We start from the raw sequence: 17,386 nt of genomic DNA, 5'->3' as shown, positions 1-17,386 counted from the left end.
TTTGTTCCCTTAAACGCTAAAACTTTGTTATTTCCGTTAATAACATTCCACATCTGATTATATTAAACTGATTGGCTGGCAGAGCCAACAGCATCCAAGCAATGAATAATAAATGAATAAATCATTTACAAAGGTAATGGTCCCCTAACCGTTGTTTCTTCAGGTGAGCACAGAGAAAAAATGAAAGTAGCTAACTAACTGCTGACCACGCATTTCTACAGCGGTGGCATTATTCCTGGCTTCATTATGAGATTATTTCAATATTAGTCCATCATTGGCTGGTCCATACGCATTATAAACATATCCATTAGGTTAATAACAATGACCAGAGGTAACATATTGCATTAGTGAGAAGCTACTTCCAGTCAAAGGAAATTGAAAATATCCATGTAGATTATGTTGACAATGTATGGATAACTGTCACGCCCTGATCTGTTTCACCTTTCTTTGTGATAGGCAACACCTGGAGGGGGGTGGAGACAATCTTCCCCATTATCCTCTGTGTATTTATACATGTGTTCTCTGTTTGTCTGTTGCCAGTTAGTCTTGTTTGAAAAGATAACCAGCGTTTTGTCTCAGCTCCTGCTTTTCCCCAGTCTCTCTTTATCTCGCCCTCCTCGTTTGGACCGTTGCCTGTCCTGACTCTGAGCCCGCCTGCCTGACCACTCTGCCGGCCCCTGACCTTGAGTCTGCCTGCCATCCTGTGCCTTTGCCCCTGCTCTGGATTACCGTCCTCTGCCTGACCTGACCCTGAGCCTGCCTGCCGTCCTGTACCCTTGCCCAACTACTCTGGATTATCGACCTCTGCCTGTCTTGACCTTTCGTTTGCCTGCCCCTGTTGATGTAATAAACACTGTTACTTTCAACACAGTCTAAATTTGGGTCTTACCTGAAACGTGATAGATAACCCTAAATCTGCATCCCAAATGGCACCCTATTTCCTAGTGCACTACTTTTGACAAGGCCAATATAAGGTACTGCAGGGTGTCTGCGGCCAGATCCCAAAATATATATAGTTTTTTTTTTTTCCTGTTTACATTACATTCTTTCAATGAATAGTACTGACAACAGATTAAACAAATTTTGGCAAAGGGATATGTGGTTGTTGGAGGAAATTATAGTTGAAATGATTAATTATGTATACATTTATTTAATTCGAACCATTTATTCTAATACTATTATGTTATGGTATGAAATGTATGGGTTCTTGGTTAAGCTGTTACTGAAAATGTAAGTAAAACAAATTAATTGTCTGTACCTTGCGGGTTTAAGGGAGAAGGATGATGTATCTTTTCAGACAGATAAGAATGTTTGTTTTGTGTTCCATTAGTGGAGAAAAGTATATATTTTAGACAGTTTGGAATGTAGTTTTATGAGGGGAGTAGAAGAAGATCTCCAGACCTGAAGACACTGCGCTATTGTGGGGATCGGAGAGAGTGTGTGAAACTGATGACGTCATTTTATGTTCTCTCTTTAAAATGTAATGTTCTTTGTATTTTGGGTCAGTACTCATCAAGAATAAATGCTGAACTTGTTTTTAAGACTGATCTCTTGCTAATTCATGCAAAATGATAAACTTACAACTTATCATGAAATAGATAAAAGTGTGAATTTGGTTTTGGCTACAAAACATATAGGAATTTAGAATTCCTCTAACAGTGGTATAAGTTTTTAGAGGGTGTAATACAATAACATTTTATTAATCTACAATATTTGGTTTTACAATATGAATTTCTGCCTGGCACCTGAGGCAAAATGGGTGAATGTCTGACCCCAGTTTTCAGAGATAATGGGGGGGGTGCATTCATCTTTAGTCATCACCTGCAACGTCTCCCTTTTCCTTAGAAGGAACCCTTCACCCACCGAACAAGCAAGTGCAATCCTGAAACAGGATTAGAATTACCCCACCATTACAGGATAACAATTACCACAGATACCAGATAATAGATTTTAAACCCTGCTATCACTTAAAATAGCCATCATTAAGTTATTCCGTGGAATCACATTCCACTGTATGTACTACTAGACAGCGTCGTGACAAAACAAGCTGCAACGTCTCCCATTCAGCTATGGCTGCATGACACGTTTTAAAAAATGATTTGGCTTACTTTTGAGAAACATACTGTACCCCAATTTACCTCAGTCACTTTCTCATTGCTCGTCGTGCAGTATCAGGGCGTGCAAAATGCATTCACAAAATCTCCAAAAACACCCAAATACGTCCTTTTAGAAACAGAAACGCTGTCAGTGTAGTGATGTAGGTCTTCCCATGTTGTACACATGAAATCTTGTCATTCCGAACGAGCCGTTTCTTTCACCAGCCATGCTGCGCGGGCTGTGTCCGTGTAGGGACACGCTTGGCCTGCACAGCTGATTGGGGGGGAAACCGCACGACTCGACCAACATGGATTATAACGTTGCAGATAAAGTTCTCAAAACCAAGCCAAATCACACAAAGAAATGTCTGGACCCTTCTATAACATGCCGGCTTACATCAAAAATACATCTTTTGATTATTTTCCCTTTAACATCAGATCAGTTTTCAGATGACACAGAAAATCGCATCCCACTGAGGCAGCAAGAGCAGAACAGCGCGGAGATGATTTGTGACAAGCATCAGCACCGCCATGTCTCTCCATTGCTGCCTGTTCCATTTACATTGAGGGGTGGTAGTGACACTGAGCTCCTTACCGGTCCTCTTTGATCCTGGCCAGCAGAGGCTCCAGCCAGCCCGTGGTGCACTCACAGTGGGCATCCAGGAAGGTGATTACCTGCCCCCGTGTGGCCGCAGCCCCCCTCAGCCTGGCCCGGATCAGCCCCGTCCGCTGCTCCATCCGCAGGACCCGCACGGGAACCTCCAGGGTCCGACCATAGTTCTCCAGCTTCTTTCCCAAGAAGTCTGACAGAAGAGGAGAGGACATGCTTCAAACTCCTGAAGGAGTTCCTTATTTGGTTATATTATGACCCAATACTAAGAACTACATGAACTAATCCTAGATTGCACCTTTAAACCCAGTAAAGCTAGTGAGTTGATGGATTTATTTGACACGTATTTAACCCTTATTTTACTAGGTAAGTTGACCGAGAACACGTTCTCATTTACAGAAATGACCTGTGGAATAGTTACAGAAAAGAGGAGGGGGGATGAATGAGCCAATTGGAAGCTGGAGATGATTAGGAGGCCATAACGAGGGCCAGATTGAGAATTTAGCCAGAACACCAGGGTTAAAACCCCTACTCTTATGATAAATGCCATGGGATCTTTTAGTGACCACAGAGAGTCAGGACACCCGTTTCAACGTCCCATCCGAAAGGTTTAAGTTTAGGCTGGACCCAGCTACAGTACCTCTCTCACTGGCGTCGTCCACCAGCAGGATCTCCTGCAGTAGGTGGCGTGGCGAGCGGTTGATGACACTGTGGACGGTGCGGAGCAGGGTGCTCCACGCCTCGTTGTGGAACACAATCACTATACTGGTGTTGGGGAGATCGTCCGTGTACACCTTGGTCTTGCAACTGATGGACAGACAACGAGAGCTCTGGTTAAGGAGATCAAATGTGCTGCTACTCCTGACGCTTGTCTACATTGTAATTTGATCAAGACTGAGCATAGTTGTGTGATATTTCTGTACATACAGTATAGCCTACTATACGTGGTTGAACATTAGAGCACCGGAACAAAACAAACGGCTTCGAAAAACAAAACCAACATTGACAAGACTTTATATGGTGTGGTCATCGGCATGCTGCTCCACACACACAGGCTATATCTCAAATGGTACCCTATTCCTTCCATAGTGCACTACTTTTGACCAGGGATCATATAGGGAACGTCAGAATAAAACAAAAATAACAGGTGTCAGACAAAAAATTCCCAATAACAACAATAACGTCAACGACATCAACAATAACACAAAGCTCATTTGAGTATGATCCCTCCAACATATAGAGCCGCAACAACCTCTTTGACTACAGTGAGATAAATGACATTCCCTATATGGTGGGGCGGAAAGCAGGGGTATCCTGTTCGCCCCACTACGGGTGACAGGACAGACTGACAGAATGGGGGCACCAGGGTAGCTAGCTACTAGCAACTGAACAAACCTCTTCTTTCTCTCCACAACTGGCTACTACACCACACGGCACTCTCTCACAGAAGTTCACGTCAAGCTTTTTAATGTTTTTTTTTTTATAACGTTCCAAGGGGTACTGGCGAGTCGTTTGAGGAAAATGTAGAGATGCAATTAGTACAATTACGCAGCATGGCACTTTTGGGGTGAAATAAAATCACTATTTAGATCTACAGTATTGTTTGTTTGCTCTCCATTTTGTACAAATTCTTCAATATGGGACTCTAGTTTGTATTTACGTGGAATTTGTCATTAGATATGACTAAAAGCATCGTGCTTAGCACAATCCTGGTAGATGTGTGAAATGGAGTGCATGCAGTGTTTTACATGTGTCTTTATCAACTCAGTTTGAATCCAATGTAAAAACCCATGGTCGACAGTCATACAATTGAGTGTCAAGGCAGTAGGCACCAATACACATTCAATATATTAAACATACAGACCATGTTGACAGCATTGGCATATGTTTATATTCTCTGCATCGTTATTTATATTGTTGTATTGAAAATGTTCCTACTTTCCTCCAACATGAGAGACCTTGGGACTGCAGCGCAGGGCACTTTGTAAAGAACAGTTGATAAGAAATGCTCTGTAGAAATAAATAAACATGAATCACGGCGATGTCGCCAGGAGAGACTGCCTCTAGATCAGCTGCTCCAGACGAATGTGGGTCATGTTTCACACAAATTGCTCTTTGGGTTTTCATTATCCAGCTCCAGTAGGTCTTGGGTGACAGTAAACAAAGCCCTTCTCCCATTCAGACTGTCATGGCTGATGTAAACCCACGAAGATTGTGATGGATCCAACACGGCTAAAGAGTAAGTCTAATATTCTTCAATTAGAGCAGTGGTGGCTGGTAGCACTTTCAAATCAGAGGACGAGCTCATAGTAAATCGCTGGAACGGAACGAATGGCGCGGTAGGAAAAACATCAAACACATGGTTTCCCTGAGTTAGATGCTGTTCCATTCCGGGCAAAACTATGGCCCCTCGTCCCCCTCACCAGCCATCATTGAATTAGAGCATGTTGCATCATGGAATGAATCCTAAGGAATCCGAGGACTTAAAAGGGTTTTTTCATCAAAGTTAACAAATTGGTTGGTTCTGGACTATATCAAAATGTTCTGTTGGATCTTAGTTATTTGGTAGATAGTCTCTTATTGCTGTTAATACTCTGCTTGCGGCTGCTCCTAACATTAAAATGAACCCCATGCTGTTATTGTCAACATTGTGCTGTCAGCTGTGCTTTCTTGAATTCATTGAATTTTGCTGAAGTCTCTAGACTAAAACAACAACGAGTAAAAATAAAAAGAGGCAGAAAGTAGATCCAAAATGGCAGCTCTTTGATAACAGGAATATATTGCCATGTGAAGTGGACAGAGTTGATGACTCAAGTCACATGACATGGACTCGAGTCACAAATTGGATGACCTAAGACTTGATTGAAAATAAAATAACTTCAGACTTGACTTGGACTTCAAGACTTTAAGCCTCAAAGACTCGGGACTCGACTTTGGCTTGAAACTGATAACGAAATTATCTAGCCAGGTTCTGTCATTCATTTTGTGGCACATGCCGCGTTTACGTGCTAGTCTGAACTAGGAAACTGACATTTCTGACTTGCTAACTGGTTGTAGTTATACACATGCCACGGTCAACTTATTAGTAAGTCTGAAATTTCAGATTTTCCTAGTTTCGACTAGCACGTGAACCCGGCAACAGACTAGAGTCTCCCTGGATTACTCTCCACGCAGCCCAAGATGGTAACCGCAGCCTTGCCCAGATTGCTGATTTGCTGTACAGCTATAGAATCAGATGCAGATGAAATGTCAAATAATAGGGAGAGAAGTGCTGGTCAAGAATATTAACTGTTTACTTTACAAGCTCAACAGCAAGGGGGCATCAAACAACAACTACTATCATGGTCTTTGCTATGTCAAAAGTCTATTATTACTCTGGTGAAGATGCACCATAGGTGCCATCTTGTTGAAATGTTTGCTGTTGATTTTTATGTTTTTATTTAACCTTAAATTTAACTAGGCAAGTCAGTTAAGAACAAACTCTTTCACTCGTTTAAATGCATATGTGGTAAATCTATTTTCCATCTTACAATAATTGGTAGTGTTCCATCATTCCATCCCCATGGGGGCAGCAGGTAGCCAAGTGGTTAGAGCATTTGGCCAGTAACAGAGAGGTTGCTGGATCGAATCCCCGAGCTGACAAAGGTAAAAATCTGTCGTTCTGCCACCGAGCAAGGCAGTTAACCCACTGTTCCCCGGGCACCGTGGATGTCGATTAAGGTAGCCCCCCTGCACCTCTCTGATTCAGTTGGATTAAATGCGGAAGACACATTTCCGTTGAAGGCATTCAGTTGTACAACTGACTAGGTATCCCCCCTTCCATACTGTTTATTGCAACACTGTTTATTGCAACAAATTTATGTTTCATACAATACATTTACAAGTAAGCCTTGCATGAGCCTTCAAAACTACTTTTCCCAGTCAAAGCTCGTTTTGTTCCGAGTTCCCAGTTGTCTTGAACGCACTGAAATCGGAAGTCTGAGATTTTTGAACGCAGCATGTGTCCTATCGTTCTATCATTTTGTTTGCGAGTAATAGGAGTGTGTGCGCCTCAGTGCACATAGAAATAGGCTACGTGGCCTGCGCGCCACGCTTTCTGAGTCAGTACGTTGAGTAAGAGAACAATGATTGTTCCATGTATGAATGGTGAGGAAATATCATTAATAATCAGTAAGTCTGATTAAGACGAATGTATCAATGGATGTGGAAAATGCCTTTTACATTATAGAACCAGTTTATTGGTTGTAATTGCCACTTGAGTAATGGGTAATTGTATGGTCCTGGGAAGGGGCCAAGTACTAATACATGTATGTACCTGTTTGAGGTCCTGCTAGACAGATTTGATTTGGTTTCTCCAGCAGATGCTGTTCAGTTTGGCCCTCTACCTGTGTTCGTTCAGTTAGGACAGATAATGAGAATAAGATAATGATAATGAGGCTATATCCTTTGGGCTATTCCCGGTGCCTAATTGGTAAATCTACTCATATTTTATATGGTATTTCGCTTTCACCATTGCACTGCCAAGACCTGTAAATAAATCTACACTGAGCATGTCAACCTGCCTTTTGCTGATTTAATTCCCTTACTACGACTGCAAGGTACCCATTTCACAATTACATAACCAAAATGTGTTGAAGACAAAATAATGAAAAGGGCTGCCGGGTTGCCTCAAAAATCAGACAGAGATTTGTAGTTGAACAAGTCATTGCACGCATAGATTTTTCTGTTTTACTTATCTTGAGACTTGACTTGGAAAAAACTTGTGACTCAACTTGTCTCGACTTGCTCTCAGAATACACGACTCGAGACACGACCCGTTCTACTTGGGACTCGACTTGAGACTCAGACCTTGTGACTTGCTTATGACTAGAATAATAGTGACTTGGTCTCACCGGTATCAAAGCTTCTGAGAGGGAGTGGTGGAAGGTTACAGCGTTGTTAAAGTGGGTGGTGCGTGCCGTGCAGAGTAAAGAGGTCAGTAGTGCGATTCAGAGTGCGTGTCTGGGAAAAGGTCAAGCTCACTCACCCGTCCAGTCTCACATCCGGCAGACTCCTGTTGAGCGCAATCATGTCACTGGCCATCAGATTGAACTGGTTAATCTTAAAGAGCTCCTTCATTTTCTCCTGCTCGTCCTTTGCGATAACCACCGCCTTCCCCATCTCCCCTGGGCCCTCGTGGGTCCGCGATATGACCGCTGCAATACAATGGGGAGAAATGTTACATATTTAATACTCACGATGTGATTTCACAGTTATTTCAATGGGAGCGGAAGGTCACACATACAATTCCAGCTACCGAATAAGATGAAAGAAATCTGTTTAATGCAGCTAGATCTATTTTATTGTATCTATCAATAAAGACACAGTACTGTGGAAAGTCCATGAACTTGAACATGAACCGTGAGCAAATGAACCATGGTATAGAGTGTGCCTAAGAGAGAAAGACTGGCCTCAGATCAGTGGGAGATTATGGCCACATTATCAGTCTTCGAATGCTGAGGCCATTAAAATGTCCCAAACAGCAAATTAAATCCTGATCAGTCAGACACTGGTGCAGCTTCCCCAAGTATTCTGTATCCATTAACCATGCTATTCTCAGGGCCGGATTACCGAACAGGCACACAGGGCATGTGCCCCCGTGCCCCCGAACCTCCAGTGGGCACCCAAGCAATTAAATTTTTTAAGGTTATGGGCCCCCTGGAGGACATTTGTTTGAAAACTGCTCAATTCTCTCTGAGCCTCATGGCAAAATGTGTAGAATAGCAAGAAATTAGCTTTAAAACTGAAAATGTTGTCGTAACCTCATAACAAAATGTGTAGAATAGCATTATAAAACTGCACTTTTTATCAACACAAAATGTGTTATCCGTTTTACCCCAAAAATGTCGGTGCCCCGGGGCCCCAAATGCGGTAGTCCGACCCTGACTACTCTTGCCATACAGTCATGCCCCCTGCCCTCCATCCCCTGAATTTTTTTGTACATAACATTTCCTACTAGCAGAGACTTTGCTGATAACCCCTTTATGTAGGAAAAATGTACTTACTATGACTCTGATATGTGGTTATCTCACCTAGCTGACTTATAATGAATGCACTAACTGTAAATCGCTGAGGATAAGGTCTGCTCAAAGACTAAAATGTCAAGTATCATCTAGGTCTGTTGGAAAATCCCATATTTGTCCAGGGACTTGGGGATGGCGGAGTGAGAGAGCATTATAACAGCTGCCCTCTGCTGTTAAGAAATATCAGCTCATAATCTGATCACTCGGCGTCACTAAGGATCCATTAAAGCTTTGAGAACAGCGGCACCATCCCAAGCTGCATCTGTTGCACACCGCTCTACACCACTTCACAATGATCCAAAGGTAAATAACCTCTGTGGATTTATGCTCCGCTCTCCAATAATCTCAAGCAGAATGATTTCCATGGGGGACAATTCAGAGAGAGAGAGAGAGAGAGAATATTCAGGTGAATGTCTTGTGATTTCTAAATGAAAACATGTACAGTGAACGGAGGGGTATACTACAAAGCAGAATGAATGAGTTAGGCAGCTTACATTGATAAACAACCAAAAATATCTACAGATCTTCAGGTTCATTAAGAAATCTAATCTGTTTTTGGTTGTTGAGTCAATTAGAACAAGCCCATTTCCATATTTTCTTTGTAAACAATGTAAAGCTATTTCAGAATATTTAGGCAAATTATCTGGCTACTGTAACTTACTGATTCTGCTTTGCAGCATACCCTCAATTAGTATCCTCGAGCTTAGAAATAACAAGACTTTGGTATCTTCCCTTTCTCTGGCTCTTCAGCCCAACAAACACATCACTGATCCCCTGACATGGGCCATGACAACAGTAACTCTATTCTAAGGCCCATAGGTCTTATGCCCTGGTCCTGTCCAGTGACTTTGTCTGAAATGATATTATAGGGTCTTCACCCTCATATATAATGGGTCTGTAGAGACATGGTGGTCAATAGTGTTGAGCTAAAACAAGAGTGCTCTATCAATCCTGTTTCCTGTAAACCATATCTTTACAGTTTTTTTGGGGGGCATAAATAATGGAGATCAATTAGCCTAACTTCTGTGAGTTATTAAATATGTATTTTAAATTGAAAAATAAGAATGAATTAGGGGTGTGAACATTTAAATGACAATCCTTAATGTTATGAAAAACATTAAAATCATAGTGCAGTTATCACAAAACATTATTTTCCATGTTATACATTTTATAGCTTAAGTAGACTATGTGGCTATAAAGGCCTGGGGAAAGGTGTGTAATTTAAATAAAACCAGAGAGAAAGAGGCTAACTGTAGGCTAATTTGGTGAATTTGCGAGGCATGCAAGACAATTTAAGGCATTGCAGACTACCAAGACATACAGTATGGGCATGGTTCTGTCTGCCTCTCCTCTCTCATGCTGGCCTGCCTGCTCTTTCTCTTCGCTAATGACGCAAGTGTGTCTGTTGCGAATAGAATATCCTAGTTAGGCTATTCATGGAACCGATGTTGCCGGGATACAGAGGTATCCAGTCTTACGAGCAAGGGTTTGCTACTCTTCGTTGAGCAAAATGCTCAATCCAGGTGGGAGATCACATTGATCTGCAGCCGGCTCTGATTATATTATCTGATTATTTTAGTTTAGTTCCCCACATCCTCAAGCCATTTCTATGATTAATTTACTTCGCAAAAGAGAGTGGAAGGGGAGTTTGGCCTGTTCAGGTTTGGTGAGTTAGAGACTCGGAGCATCTCAAATGGCACCCTAGTCCTTATATAGTGCACTACTTTTCCCCAAGGACCATAGGGCTCTGGCCAAAAGTAGTGCACAATATAAAGGGAATAGGCTTCCATTTCGGTCATACACTGAGTATAAAAACATGAACCCCCCAAAGAACGTCCTCACTTCTTCAGGCCATAGACTCTACACGGTGTTGAAAGCCTTCCACAGGGATGCAGGCCCATGTTGACTTCAAAGCTTCCCACAGTTGTGCCACATTGGCTTGATGTCCTTTGAGTGGTGGACCATTTTTGATACACAAAGGAAACTGTTGAGTGTGAAAACCCCAGCATCGTTGCAGTTCTTGACACAAACCGGTGCACCTGGCACACTCAAAGGCACTTAAATCTTTTCTCTTCCCCATTCACCCTCTGAATGGCCGACATACACAATCCATGTCTCAAGGCTTAAAAATCCTTCTTTAACCTGTCTCCTCCCTTTCATCTACACTGATTGAAGAGGATTTAACAAGTGACATCAATAAGGGATCATAACATTCATCTGGTCAGTCTACGTCATAGAAAGAGCAGGTGTTCATAATGTTTTGGACACTCAATGAAGACACTGTGTTTTTGGGGCAGCTCCCCTCCTCCTCCTGTCCTTCCTCTCTCTCCCTTGCCTCCTGCTTCCCTGTTTGACCCAGTTGGCAGGTCATGTATTCACGCAGATCCTACTGGGCAGGGGATCACAAGAGCCCAAGCCCAAATCCACTGCATAACAGTACAACAATGCACTTCTACTGTTTGTTTCAGGGATAGCACTTACAGTGAACTCACTCTCAATTGGTGTCAAATTCAATTCCTGGAGGGCCAAGTGTCTGTGGGTTTGCAATCCTCCCTTGTACTTGATTGATGAATTAAGGTCATTGATTAGTTAGGAACTCCCCTTACTTGGTTGTTAGGTTTTAATTGGTCACGAAATGAAAGAAACAAAAGCCAGTACACACATGGCCCTCCAGGAATTTAGTTTGACACCGCTGGCTTAGTACTTACACTGCTTACACTTTCTCAACATCGCTCATCCTACAGTTGAAGTCGGTAGTTTGCATACACCTTAGCCAAATACATTTAAACTCAGTTTTTCAATACTCCTGACATTTAATCATAGTAAAAATTCCCTGTCTTCGGTCAGTTAGGATCACCACTTTATTTTAATAATGTGAAATGTCAGAATAATAGTAGAGAGAATGATTTATTTCAGCTTTTATTTCTTTCATCACATTCCCAGTGGGTCAGAAGCTTACATACATTCAATTAGTATTTGGTAGCATTGCCTTTAAATAGTTTAACTTGGGTCAAATGTTTTGGTTAGCCTTCCACAATAAGTTGGGTGAATTTTGGCCCTTTCCTCCTGACAGAGCTGGTGTAACTGAGTCAGGTTTGTAGGCCTCCTTGCTCGCACACACTTTTTCAGTTCAGCCAACACATTTTCTATAGGATTGAGGTCCGGGCTTTGTGAGGCCACTCCAATACCTTGACTTTGTTGTCCTTAAGCCATTTTGCCACAACTTTGGAAGTATGCTTGGGGTCATTGTCCATTTGGAAGACCCATTTGCAACCAAGCTTTAACTTCCTGACTGATGTCTTGAGATGTTGCTTCAATATATCCACATAATTTTCTTCCCTCATGATGCCATCTATTTTGTAAAGTGCACCAGTCCCTCCTGCAGAAAAGCACCCACAAGCATGATGCTGTCACCTCCAGGCTTCACGGTTCGGATGGTGTTCTTCGGCTTGCAAGGCTCCCCCTTTTTCCTCCAAACATAACAATGGTCATTATGGCCAAACAGTTCTATTTTTGTTTCATCAAACCAGAGGACATTTCTCCAAAAAGTACGATCTTTGCTCCCATGTGCAGTTGCAAACCATAGTCTGGCTTTTTTATGGCGGTTTTGGAGCAGTGGCTTCTTCCTTGCTGAGCGGCCTTTCAGGTTATGTCGGTATAGGACTCTTTACAGTGGATATTGATACATTTGTACCCATTTCCTCCAGCATCTTCACAAGGTCCTTTGCTGTTGTTCTGAGATTGATTTGCACTTTTCGCACCAAAGTATGTTCATCTCTAGGAGACAGAACACATCTCCTTCCTGAGTGGTATCACGGCGGCGTGGTCCCATGGTGTTTATACTTGCGTACTATTGTTGGCACAGATGAACGTGGTACCTTAAGGCATTTGGAAATTGCTCCCAAGGATGAACCAGACTTTCATTGAATCCCATGCGCAATGGAAACTTTTATATGTTGTGTTTGAAAGAATGGTGCAGCTTTGGAAAGCGGCCGTCTTATGGGCTCCTGACTATGGTTGCACATTTTGGAGAATATTGAGGATGACTTGTTGTCAGGCTAAAAAAAAACCTCAAATTTGCCAGGATGGCCACCAATTTTTCAGCCCTTGTATTGGTCAGCTTGTTGCGTGCTCTGGTGTGTGTGTTCCCAAAGATGGACAAGTTGCGTTCTGAAGTGGCTGATGTTGGTGGGATTTGCAGGATGATAGAGGCAACAGGGGAAAGAGCCTCATATCCATAAAGTCCCTTCCACCAGGTGGCTGATGAGATATGTTGGCACGACTGCCATATTGTATCTCCATCCCAAACCCCTTGCTTGGAAGTGTACTTCCACAGACAGCCAAGACCCTTGCCCTCATCCAGGCCAAGGTGGCGAGACACGGTAGTGATGACACCATAGGCCTTGTTGATCTCTGCACCAGACAGGATGCTCTTACCAGCATACTTGGGGTCCAACATGTATGCTGGGGCGTGTATGGGCTTCAGGTAGAAGTCTTCACGCTTTTTGATGTATTTCAGAACTGCAGTTTCCTCTGCTTGGAGCAACGGTGAAGTGGGAAGGGCAGTACGGATTTCTTCTCTTACATCTGCAAGCAGAGTCTGAACATTAGACAGGATGGCATTGTCTCCCTCAACCCGTGCAATGGCTACTGCTATAGAATTCAGGCTGCTTACCACTCTCTCCCAAAATACATCATCCAGGAGGATCCTCTTGATGGGGCTGTCCATTTCGACAGACTGTGATATGGCCATTTCTTGGATAGACTCCTTCCTCTCTGGGAGACTGTCAAACATGATGACAACACCACCCCAACGGGTGTTGCTGGGCAGCTTCAATGTGGTGCTCTTATTCTTCTTACTTTGCTTGGTGAGGTAGATTGCTGCTATAACCCTTCACATGGCTAACCATTTCCTTGGCTCTCTTGTAGAGTGTATCCATTGTTTTCAGTGCCATGATGTCCTTGAGGAGCAGATTCAATGCATGAGCAGCACAGCCAATAGGTGTGATGTGAGGGTAGGACTCCTCCACTTTAGACCAAGCAGCCTTCATGTTCACAGCATTGTCTGTCACCAGTGTATATACCTTCTGTGGTCCAAGGTCATTGATGACTGCCTTCAGCTCATCTGCAACGTAGAGACCGGTGTGTCTGTTGTCCCTTGTGTCAGAGCTCTTGTAGAATACTGGCTGAGGGGTGGAGATGATGTAGTTAATTATTCCTTGCCCGCGAACATTCGACCACCAATCAAATATCTAAATATCTACGTCGGCACTGACGAAAATGGCCCATACCTGGGAGATCCTCCACTCCACTCCAGAGAGAGAGGGTCCCATCTGGATAAAAGATATGCACCGGAGTTGAGGCAACCAGGGACATGCTTACCCAAAGTGAAAGCATGTGCGCACTGGTCCCCAACAATAGAGCCCCACAGTGGAGGTGTCATAATACCCATAAAACCTTTTTGTATTTTTTATTTCACCTTTATTTAACCAGGTAGGCTAGTTGAGAACAAGTTCTCATTTACAACTGCGACCTGGCCAAGATAAAGCATAGCAGTGTGAACAGACAACAACAGAGTTACACATGGAGTAAACATTAAACAAGTCAATAGCACAGTAGGAAAAAAAAGGTAGGCGAATAATTCCAATTAAACAAACATTAAACAAGTCAATAGCACAGTAGGAAAAAAAGAGGTAGGCGAATAATTCCAATTTAGCAGATTAACACTGGAGTGATAAATGATCAGATGGTCATGTGCAGGTAGAGATACTGGTGTGCAAAAGAGCAGAAAAGTAAATACATAAAAACAGTATGCAGTGATCGGTTAGCTGCTCAGATAGCAGAGGGTTTAAAGTTGGTGAGGGAGATAAAAGTCTCCAACTTCAACTATTTTTGCAATTTGTTCCAGTCACAGGCAGCAGAGAACTGGAAGGAAAGGCGGCCAAATGAGGTGTTGGCTTTAGGGATGATCAGTGAGATACACCTGCAGGAGCGCGTACTATGGGTGGGTGTTGCCACCGTGACCAGTGAACTGAGATAAGGCGGAGCTTTACCTAGCATGGACTTGTAGATGACCTGGAGCCAGTGGGTCTGTCGACGAATATGCAGCGAGGGCCAGCCGACTCGAGCATACAGGTCGCAGTGGTGGGTGGTATAAGGTGCTTTAGTAACAAAATGGATGGCACTGTGATAAACTGCATCCAGTTTGCTGAGTAGAGTATTGGAAGCTATTTTGTAGATGACATCGCCGAAGTCGAGGATTGGTAGGATAATCAGTTTTACTAGGGTAAGTTTGGCGGTGTGAGTGAAGGAGGCTTGGTTGCGAAATAGAAAGCCGACTCTAGATTTGATTTTAGTTTGGAGATGTTTGATATGAGTCTGGAAGTCTACAGTCTAGCCAGACACCTAGGTACTTATAGATGTCCACATATTCTAGGTCGGAACCATCCAGGGTGGTGATGCTAGTCGGGCGTGCGGGTGCAGGCAGCGAACGGTTGAAAAGCATGCATTTGGTTTTACTAGCGTTTAAGAGCAGTTGGAGGCCATGGAAGGAGTGTTGTATGGCATTGAAGCTCGTTTGGAGGTTAGATAGCACAGTGTTCAAGGAAGGGCCAGAAGTATACAGAATGGTGTCGTCTGCGTAGAGGTGGATCAGGGAAATGCCCGCAGCAAGAGCAACATCATTGATATATAAAGAGAAAAGAGTCGGCCCGAGAATTGAACCCTGTGGCACCCCCATAGAGCCTGCCAGAGGACCGGACAACATGCCCTCCGATTTGACACACTGAACTCTGTCTGCAAAGTAGTTGGTGAACCAGGCAAGGCAAACCTAGCGATCAAACAGGGAAATGGTTCCAATCCTTTTCCCACCATTTATTTTTCACATAGCGGATTTTAGAAACACTTCAAATAAGGTCTGTGGTTTGTGTAGGCTTAATCTAGCGTGACGATGTAAATCTCTCTCGGAATATATTCGGCTCTATTTACTCTGATCCGAAAATGCTAATTAGCATCAAAGTAGACATAATGCAAGGCTACTAATCCCTGCAAGCCATGTTTTATTTCATTTAACCCTTATTTTACCAGGTAAGTCGACTGAGAACACATTCTCATTTACAGCAACGACCTGGGGAATAATTAAAGGGGAGAGGAGATGAATGAGCCCATTGTAAACTGGGGATGATTAGGTGACCGTAATGGTATGAGGCCAGATTGGGAATTTAGCCAGGACACCAGGGTTAACACCCCTACTCTTACAATAAGTGCCATGGGCTCTTTAGTGACCACAGAGAGTCAGGACACCCATTTAACATCCCATCCAAAAGACAGCACCCTACACAGGGAAATGTTCTGGAGGAAAGAGTGCCTCCTACTGATCCTCCAACACTACTTCCAGCAGCATCTGGTCTCCCATTGGACCAACCAGGATCAGTTTAGCTTCAGAAGCAAGCCAGCAGTGGGATGCAGGGTGGTATGCTGCTGGCCTAACTGACACCTTTGCTAACAGGTGTTCATTTAAATCATGCACAAGACAGTTCACAGAATTGTCAATTTAAAGAAATGTACCCAATTTATTAATTCCTACATTTCACTAACATTAACAAGCCGGCCCAACAAAAACAGTGGGATGCGCCTGAGCGTCAGATACTCCTGGTAATTGACATTCAGTGAGCGCCGCACCAGTGTTCATACCCTCGAATCGAGGTGCCTTCGTACAGCGCACCCCACCCATGGGGGGATGTGGCTGTCGTGATCACTTTGCGGGATACAACTCATTCCATGGGTGCCCCCTAACAATAGCAGAGGGTCCCAACACTGGGCCATGGCCCGTAGCCTTAACAGGGACACCCGAAGCAACCGGCTTAGGCTGTGAGATGCGTTCAGGTAAGCGGCTACCACTCAGCGCTGGAAAGGCCATATCAACAATAGCCCCACAGGAACAACCATCATCATCCCCAGTAGGCATAGGCACTGGCAAAAACACTTTGTGACCCAGACAAAATTTGTCTAAGCAGAGCCGGAACCCAAACACGCTCCGTGGGGATAGAAAAGCGTGCTATGCGAGTGAGTTGAGTTGAGTCTAGCTCGAGACCCAGAAACAGAATGCACTGAGATGGAGTCAGACAGCTCTTTTTCTTGTTTCTTATGAAGTCTGGAGCAAGATGGCACCGACAGAGAGGGTCGCCTCGCTTCTATTCCTTAGGAAACTATGCAGTATTTAGTTTTTTTATATATTAATTTTTACATTGTTAGCCCAGAAAATCTTAAGTATTATTACATACAGCTAGGAAGAACTATTGGATATCAGCGAGACATCAACTTACCAGCACTATGACCGGGAATACGACTTTCCCGAAGTGGATCCTTTGTTTGAACCACCCAAGGCATTTGAACTGTTTCCAGAGGCTGAACCAAAACAATGTCGCCACAGGAGAGGTAGACGGAGCGGCCTTCTGGTCAAACTTCAGAGGTGCGCACACCACCCACCACTTCCGAGTATTTTACTCGTAATGTCCAGTCTCTAGATAACAAGGTAGACGAAATTAGGGCGAGGGTTGCTTTACAGACAGACATCCGGGATTGTAACATACTCTGTTTCACGGAAGCATGGCTCTCTG

General features: G+C 43.4%; 1 protein-coding gene across 2 annotated transcripts in view; it reads right to left on the bottom strand.

The window, feature by feature from the left end:
* LOC115140396 (polypeptide N-acetylgalactosaminyltransferase 13) overlaps positions 1 to 17,386 on the bottom strand; it is a 78,626-nt gene that overhangs the window by 44,613 nt on the left and 16,627 nt on the right. For both annotated transcript variants that reach the window (XM_029678830.2, XM_029678761.2), the window contains exons 3-5: positions 7,733 to 7,901; positions 3,347 to 3,513; positions 2,692 to 2,899 (exon numbers count right to left, since the gene is read on the bottom strand). In XM_029678830.2, the coding sequence (XP_029534690.1) occupies positions 2,692 to 2,899; positions 3,347 to 3,513; positions 7,733 to 7,901 (544 nt within the window). The remainder of the gene's footprint in view (positions 1 to 2,691; positions 2,900 to 3,346; positions 3,514 to 7,732; positions 7,902 to 17,386) is intronic.

This window comes from Oncorhynchus nerka, linkage group LG1, assembly GCF_034236695.1.
Source record: "Oncorhynchus nerka isolate Pitt River linkage group LG1, Oner_Uvic_2.0, whole genome shotgun sequence".
In the NCBI taxonomy this organism is placed as follows: domain Eukaryota; kingdom Metazoa; phylum Chordata; class Actinopteri; order Salmoniformes; family Salmonidae; genus Oncorhynchus; species Oncorhynchus nerka.
The sequence above is the reverse complement of the archived record's forward strand: the minus strand, read 5'-3'. Positions and strand labels throughout refer to the sequence as shown.